Raw genomic sequence first — 8,406 nt, 5'->3', positions numbered from 1 at the left:
ATATGAATCCCTGCAGTCACGGCAGCTTTAAATCTAAATGAATCCTTCTAAGAAGGTTTCAGTTTTGTTGACATGAAAAAAGGGGGAAAAAACCCTATGCTTAGGAAGCAGCTCAGTGTACGGCTGAGTCACAGCAGCTTCGTGCTGGGCTTTAGCATCATCATCATCTTCATTGCTGGCAACCCCCTCTTTGGTGTACATGACCTGTGGTAGTACCCTTCAGCTGCTACAAGGTATGGGGCCGTCCATAAATGACGTCACGCGATTTTGGACGATTTTTGACTCCACACCCCCCTCCCCCAATCGTCACACGGCGTCACAAAAAGTCAGACCCCCCCCCCCCTCAAATATGACGTCACAAAGCTCTGCCCCCCCCCCCGCCCCAAAAAAAATATAAAACTTGCTTCAAATCGCTTTAAACTATTGCCATTGTAGTGCGTATTTAATGTGCCGCTGCACTCTGATGTTGTAGGAGAAAACATTTCTTGAAAGTCTATTTAATTAAGTAGAACGTGTTGTCCATGTTTATTGATGAAGTTGCGCATTTTGATGTGACGTCACATTTCTCAAACCCCCACCCCCCTTACCCACCCTCGTCACACATCGTCACAAATATCAGAAGTAGCAATCTTTGGAAGAACGTTAATCTACCAGGTAAGGTGTTGACTGTTGTGTTAGCCGACTCTCTGTGTTGTGTTGCATTCTATTCCTAAGTTCACTCGGTTTGTTTTGTCATGAATTCTTACCTGATGACGGCTGCTTGTGTTGCGATCGAAACGTCGTACTCCATTATTACTTAATTATTTTTTTCTCTACGTTACTTTACCGAAAGAACCAGAGTGAATGCATCTGTCAGTGCTTTGGTTACGCATTGGTGGCAGCAGAGAGTAACATTGATAAAGGGTAAAATTAATCTAACTAGGGTCTAAGAAAAGCCGTCTCGGGTGTGGACCAATCAAAATCAAGGACAGTGCCAATATTATTATCAGAGTTGTCTCTTTTGTTTGCATTTTGACTGCTTGTGTTGTGGTTATTGCAAACATGATGCCTTGAATAAAGGTGCCAGTTTTTGTGCCAGTTAAAAGGGTAAAACCTATTCCTATGGTAAAATGAATCTTAACTAATGTTAACTACATTAAGGGGAGGTGCTACAGGTGATTTGGCAAAACGAATTCCTGTCCTTGTATGAGAATGAAAAATGACCAGATGAATAAACACAAAAATACAATAATGTTTTTGTATTGTGGCTTTCACCCCCCATTCATGCACGCATATCATCTGTTATCGCATTAAATATGCACACATTTGCACATTATTCAAACACACAATATTGAACATTTTGGTTTGTTTGAATGTGGTTGGTAATCTACAGAGGCTTTTGTCAAAATATCGTTCTTTCAGTTAATTATGTTAATGACACGTAAAAAAAAACCCTAGATGTTAGCCTATTTTTTTTTTAAAGATATAATACCGCGCAAAATGAAAATGACAAAAGATACGAAAAAATCCCTCTGAACATTTCTCGCTATTCCAAGTAGGAAGCGGTTTGTAGAATTGTGTGGCGCTACCTATTGTGAAATATAAGTTGTCAAACTCGGCATGCAAAGTGTCACTTTGAGAAAATCAAATCCTTCCTACTCCTCCCCCTTCCTCCCCCCTCCTCCTAATCCCCCCCTCCTCCTCACCCCCCTCCCTCCCCTTCCTCACACTCCTCCAGCCACCTCCATCCACCTCTCATCTCCTGTCACCAGCTCCTCCTCCACGCCACCCCCACCACCACCACCACCCATCGTGAGAGGGGTCCTCCTCATCATTCAACATCTGGGAGGCGCGGGAGAGCAGCGGAGGGAGTACCCCGGGAGAGCCCCAAGGTAGGAACGAGTCAAGACGCCGGTGGCTGGGAAGGTGTTGACTACCTCGCCTGGTACGCAGGAGGTCGTGGGTAGCCACTGTAACTCGTGAGATGTTGACTACCTCGCCTGGTACGCAGGAGGTCGTGGGTAGCCGCTGTAACTCGTGAGATGTTGACTACCTCGCCTGGTACGCAGGAGGTCGTGGGTAGCCACTGTAACTCGTGAGATGTTGACTACCTCGCCTGGTACGCAGGAGGTCGTGGGTTCGATGCCGGACCCCAACGATGCCTGTAGCCACTGTAGCTCGTGAGATGTTGACTACCTCGCGCGGTACGCAGGAGGTCGTGGGTTCGATCCCAGACCCTGACGACGCCTGTAGCTACTGTAGCTCGTGAGATGTTGACTACCTCGCCCGGTACACAGGAGGTCGCGGGTTCTATCCCTGACCCTGACGATGCCTGTAGTCACTGTAGCTCGTGAGATGTTGACTACCTCGCCTGGTACGCAGGAGGTCGTGGGTTCGATCCCGGACCCCGACGATGCCTGTAGCCACTGTAGCTCGTGAGATGTTGACTACCTCGCCTGGTACACAGGAGGTCGTGGGTTCGATCCCGGACCCTGACGATGCCTTTAGCCACTGTAGCTCGTGAGATGTTGACTACCTCGCCTGGTAGGCAGGAGGTCGTGGGTTCGATGCCGGACCCCGACGATGCCTGTAGCCACTGTAGATCGTGAGATGTTGACTACCTCGCCTGGTACGCAGGAGGGCGTGGGTTCGATCCCGGACTCTGACGATGCCTGTAGCTACTGTAGCTCGTGAGATGTTGACTACCTCGCCTGGTACGTAGGAGGTCGTGGGTTCGATGCCGGACCCCGACGATGCCTGTAGCCACTGTAGATTGTGAGATGTTGACTACCTCGCCTGGTACACAGGAGGTCGTGGGTTCGATACCGGACCCTGACGTTACATGCGGCCATATATTTGGAGTCTGTGTCTCTCTCTTCTCATGGTGGAGATGTTGACTACTTCGCCTGGTGTGCAGGAGGTCGTGGGTTCGATCCCGATCCTGACGATATTTGGAGTCTCCTTCCTCACGGTTGGGGTGATGGCTTTGCGGATTGTGTAGTCTGATATCCATTCGCCTTGAGAGCTTGGTGTACGTGTTTGAGTTCACTGGTTAGGTGTTCATGGTCGGGGATATATTTAGCTCTATGGTGTAGCCTTTTGATGAGGGAACTCTTCTGGGATGGATGGTGGTGGTAATCAGGTTTTAGCTGGGCGTCACTGTGGGTTATTTTCCTGTAGACAGAATGGCTAATTGAGCCATCGGGTCTCTTTTTGATTGGGACATCCACGAAAGGTAGCATGCCATCCTTTTCTACCCCCAATGGTGAATTTGATGGCTGGGTGTATGGAATTGATGTGGTTGAGGAATTGGTTTAGAGCCGGTCTGCCATGTGGCCAGATGACAAAAGTGTCATTCACGTACTTCTTCCACAAGGACGGGCGTAGGTTCAATAGCGGAGCCAGGATTTTCAGGTGGGGGGGGGGGGGGGCAACTCCTCCAGCAATGAAAAATTATAGAGGTTAGTAAGTAAGTTGTTAATAAGTAAAGAGTTGTTAGTAAGTAAGGAGTTGTTAGCAAGTACAGAGTTAAATTTTGATTTAAAGCTTTCGTGACTGCAGTAATTCATATTCTTAGCTCTTTCGGTAAAGTCACGTTGAAGGAAAACAATAAAATAATAAAATATATATTAAACAATAAAAATTCTCACGTCGTTTCGACCATGACACAACCGTTTGTGTTATGGTCGAAACGTCGTGAGAATTTTTATTGTTTTTTATATATTTTATTATTTTATTGTTTCTCTTCAACGTGACTTTACCGAAAGAGCTAAGAATAAGTAAAGAGTTGTTAGTAAGTAAAGAGTTGTTAGTAAGTAAGGAGTTGTTAGTAAGTAAGGAGTTGTTAGTAAGTAAGGCGTTGCTAGTAAGTAAGGCGTTGCTAGTAAGTAAGGAGTTGTTAGTAAGTAAGGAGTTGTTAGTAAGTAAGGCGTTGCTAGTAAGTAAGGAGTTGTTAGTAAGTAAGGCGTTGCTAGTAAGTAAGGAGTTGTTAGTAAGGCGTTGCTAGTAAGTAAGGCGTTGCTAGTAAGTAAGGAGTTGTTGGTAAGTAAGGAGTTGTTAGTAACTAAGGCGTTGCTAGTAAGTAAGGAGTTGTTAGTAAGTAAGGAGTTGTTAGTAAGTAAGGCGTTGCTAGTAAGTAAGGAGTTGTTAGTAAGTAAGGCGTTGCTAGTAAGTAAGGAGTTGTTAGTAAGGCGTTGCTAGTAAGTAAGGAGTTGTTAGTAAGTAAGGCGTTGCTAGTAAGTAAGGAGTTGTTAGTAAGTAAGGCGTTGCTAGTAAGTAAGGAGTTGTTAGTAAGTAAGGAGTTGTTAGTAAGTAAGGCGTTGCTAGTAAGTAAGGAGTTGTTAGTAAGTAAGGCGTTGCTAGTAAGTAAGGAGTTGTTAGTAAGGCGTTGCTAGTAAGTAAGGCGTTGCTAGTAAGTAAGGAGTTGTTAGTGAGGAGTTGTCAGTAAGTAAGGAGTTGTTAGTAAGCAAGGAGTTGTTAGTAAGTAAGGAGCTGTTAGTAAGTAAGGCGTTGCTAGTAAGTAAGGAGTTGTTAGTAAGTAAGGCGTTGCTAGTAAGTAAGGAGTTGTTAGTAAGGAGTTGTTAGTAAGTAAGGCGTTGCTAGTAAGTAAGGAGTTGTTAGTAAGTAAGGAGTTGTTAGTAAGGCGTTGCTAGTAAGTAAGGAGTTGTTAGTAAGTAAGGCGTTGCTAGTAAGTAAGGAGTTGTTAGTAAGGCGTTGCTAGTAAGTAAGGCGTTGCTAGTAAGTAGTTGTTAGTGAGGAGTTGTCAGTAAGTAAGGAGTTGTTAGTGAGGAGTTGTTAGTAAGTAAGGAGTTGTTAGTAAGTAAGGAGTTGTTAGTAAATAAGGCGTTGCTAGTAAGTAAGGAGTTGTTAGTAAGTAAGGAGTTGTTGGTAAGTAAGGAGTTGTTAGTAAGTAAGGCGTTGCTAGTAAGTAAGGAGTTGTTAGTGAGTAAGGAGTTGTTGGTGAGTAAGGAGTTGTTAGTGAGGAGTTGTCAGCAAGTAAGGAGTTGTTAGTAAGTAAGGAGTTGTTAGTAAGTAAGACGTTGCTAGTAAGTAAAAAGTTGTTACTAAGTAAGGACTTGTCCTTTGCTTTTTATTTGACGCATGTGCAGCGATGGTGCAGCCATTGATCGAGGGTCGAATTGCAAACCGTGTTGTGTGATCGGCATCGCGCTCGCTGAAGGTGTTGATGCCTTCAGGGAAGTCGTGGACTGGATACGCAACTGCGCACAATTCTGTGAGTCGCTTATAACCGCTTTGCCGTTACTTATTGCCAATTATGGACTCGGACTATTGACCTATCGTCTCATTAGAGTCCCTGGCACGTAATAATACGCCACACGGTGGCAGTGTGGGTGGCAAAATGCCACCCACACTGCCACCTTGGGGTGCGACAGGGGATGTCCTCTGGCTCCTACATTATTTAACACATTTTTCGACCACGTAATTCTAGAGAAGCCTTCCATGGCTATACCAGAGAAATCTCGATCTGGTATAGATGCAATGGGAGGCTGATTGATGCCCAAATCCAGTTGAGGAATGGCTCCCTATTGTTCAACCATGTTACAGTATGTATGCTGATGATCTGGTGATTGTTGCTCACTCAGAGGAGGAGTTGGAGGCGCTGCTGCTAAACCTGGAGTGTGACACTTAGAGGCGTGGGGTCTTACCATCAGTCCCACCAAAACTAAGCATCTGCCTGGGTATTTTATGCCATTAAACACTCCACCCCCTCAACTCCCCATTGGTGATGGGGCAGTTCTGGAGAGAATGGAGAGTTTTCCCTACCTGGGCCGTGTGCTTATGACCACCTCTAGTTTGGCAGCAGAGGTCTCACTTCAAATCAGTCGAGTGGCAACATCGTTTCAGCAGCTATGTAACGCTGTGTGGAAGCTACCTGACCAGTCACTCAACACGAAGCTTCGGGTCTTCAAAGCCACGGTCATGCCCTCGCTTCTCTGCGCTTGCAATATGTGGACCCACCTAATGGAACATCGTCGCCGGTTATAAATATTCAGGCTGGCTTGTCGACGATCCATCCTGGGTCTAACCCGGCTGGATAGTGTGAGCTCACATATCCTGGAAAGATCTGGACAAAGTCCCATCAGTGAGCTCCTCCAGCAGGCAAGGCTGCATGGGCTGGGTCATGTAGCCCGCATGCCCAGCCACCGCATGCCTGAACAGCTTTTGTTCGGCCGGACAGAGGGGACTGAACGGTGCAAGATGGGATGGAATGTGGTACAAGAGGATGTTTAGCTGAGTGTACTTGCTGACGACCGGTACCAGTAGTGTCAAGATCGGCTTCTGTGGTAGAGGCTCGTGAAGGAGGCTACTGCGGAGATGGAGGCAGTCGCTTTCCAGCAACAACAGAGGGCAGAGGAGCGACACTCACAACAACGAGGGGAGCGCTGGGTGGCTAAAACACAGAACGTTGGCACAGAAGGGGGCCACAGGCGTTGCATTGGCCAGCCATCTCAGTCACTCGATCCACGGGACCTGGGTCCGTTCCGTGGGCATTAGACACGTGGCCTTAACGTGCAGACAGCCTGGCATAAGCGCCGTGGTGATGTCACCGCCGCTTAGCGGCGAATAAGGGTGGTTGTTGTGGTTGTTGTTGTTGTTGTTGTGTTACTATGTGTGGGGTGTTCGTGACCGAGGGCGTCCAGTACGTTGAGGACCGCCTAATGACAGCGCGCGTTCTGTGTCGTGCAAAAAAAAAAGCGTTCAGCCGAACGGGAGAGCCGTGGCGCGGTAGTGAACACATCGGAGCGTTTGGGCGAGCGGCCGCCGTACCCCGTTGCCCGCACGTGTCCCGACTCCCCACCCACCCACCCACCCCAGACCATGAAGATGAGGAAGGGTACTTTGGCGCGGTGCGCGCTGCTGTGCCTTCTCAGCACCGGGCTCACCGTCTCCTTCCTCGCGGTCGCCCCGCGCATCCTGAAGGGCGAGCGGCCGCCGCGATCCCCGCCGACGGCGGGCGTCCGGGGATCGGCGGGGGACAACCGGAGCCGCCCGCCGCTCGACGAGGGCGACCCCCTCTTCCCCGTCGACTGCGAGGCGGTGGCGCGCGGCGACGAGGAGGCGGTGAACCGCGCCGAGCTCCTGCGCATAACCGTGGCGTACAAGGCGAGGCACAGGCCCCAGGACGAGGGCGGCCTGCTGAACGCGACGCGCGACTGCGCCGCCTTCAGGCGCGCTCGAGGCTACGCGGCCTCGCCGCTGAGCCGCGAGGAGGCCGACTTCCCCGTCGCCTACTCCGTGGTCGCCCACCACCGCGTGGACATGCTGGAGCGGCTGCTGCGCGCCATCTACGCCCCGCAGAACCTCTACTGCCTCCACGTGGACGCCAAGTCGCCCCGGGCCTACCAGCAGGCGGCGCGCTCCCTCGCCGCCTGCTTCCCCAACGTGTTCGTGGCGCGCCGGCTGGAGGCGGTGGTCTACGCCTCGTGGTCGCGGGTGCAGGCCGACCTCAACTGCATGCGCGAGCTGGCGGAGCGCGCCGCCGAGCGCCCCTGGCGGTACTTCATCAACCTCTGCGGCCTCGACTTCCCCATCAAGACCAACCTGGAGATCGTGCGGGCGCTGCGCGGGCTGCACGGCCGCAACTGCCTCGAGTCGCGGGCCATCGCGTACCAGACGTGGCGCTGGCAGAACCACTTCGAGGTCGTGAACGGCAACGTGGAAATCACGAAGGTCTCGAAGTCCCCGCCGCCCATCCCGTCGCCGATGTTCGCCGGCGGCGCCTACATCGTGGTGACGCGCGCCTTCGTCGAGCACGTGCTCAGCGACCCCGCGGCCCGGGCCCTCGCCGAGTGGGAGAAGGACACCTACAGCCCCGACGAGCACATGTGGGCGACGCTCCAGCGGATGCCCGGCGTGCCGGGCTCGCGACCCATCCACCGCAAACACGACGTGGACGCCGTCGTCTCGATCGCGCGCCTCGTCCGCTGGGGCGACCGCGAGGGCGAGAACCTCGCGGGCGGCGTCTACCCTCGCTGCAGGGGCCCCCACGTGCGGGCCGTCTGCATCAACACCGCGGGCGACCTGGCCTGGGTGCTGCGGCAGCGTCACCTGTTCGTCAACAAGGTCGACTCGGCCGTCGACCCCGTGGTCGTCCGTTGCCTCGAGGAGCACCTGAGGCGCAGGGCGCTCGCGGAGGCCAGCGAAGAGCCCTGACGGAGCCGCGGGGTGGGGAGGTGGAGGGGGCTGGGGGCGGGGGAGGGGGGCTGGGGCTGGGGGTTTGTGCCGGGGAGGAATTGGGTAGGGGAAGGGTTCAGGCTCTGCCACCACGTGGTAAGAGGGGGTAGGGGGGGTTGTGTGGTAACGAATGGGGAAGGGAGGTGAGTGGGGAAGGGTTCAGGCTCTGCCACCACGTGGTAAGAGGGGGTAGGGGGGGGTTGTGTGGTAACGAATGGGGAAGCGAGGTTA

General features: G+C 51.7%; 1 protein-coding gene across 1 annotated transcript; it reads left to right on the top strand.

The window, feature by feature from the left end:
• The first annotated feature begins 6,819 nt into the window (after positions 1-6,819).
• LOC116958536 (beta-1,3-galactosyl-O-glycosyl-glycoprotein beta-1,6-N-acetylglucosaminyltransferase-like) lies at positions 6,820-8,154 on the top strand. Its single transcript, XM_032981192.1, has one exon. It carries the CDS (start codon positions 6,820-6,822, stop codon positions 8,152-8,154), a length of 1,335 nt encoding a protein of 444 aa, XP_032837083.1.
• Positions 8,155-8,406: the final 252 nt, after the last annotated feature.

Source organism: Petromyzon marinus, chromosome 79, assembly GCF_048934315.1.
Source record: "Petromyzon marinus isolate PM22_M1 ecotype Great Lakes invasive population chromosome 79, UKy_Petmar_22M1.pri1.0, whole genome shotgun sequence".
Classification (NCBI taxonomy): Eukaryota; Metazoa; Chordata; class Hyperoartia; order Petromyzontiformes; family Petromyzontidae; genus Petromyzon; species Petromyzon marinus.
This window is presented reverse-complemented; position numbering and strand designations above follow the sequence as displayed.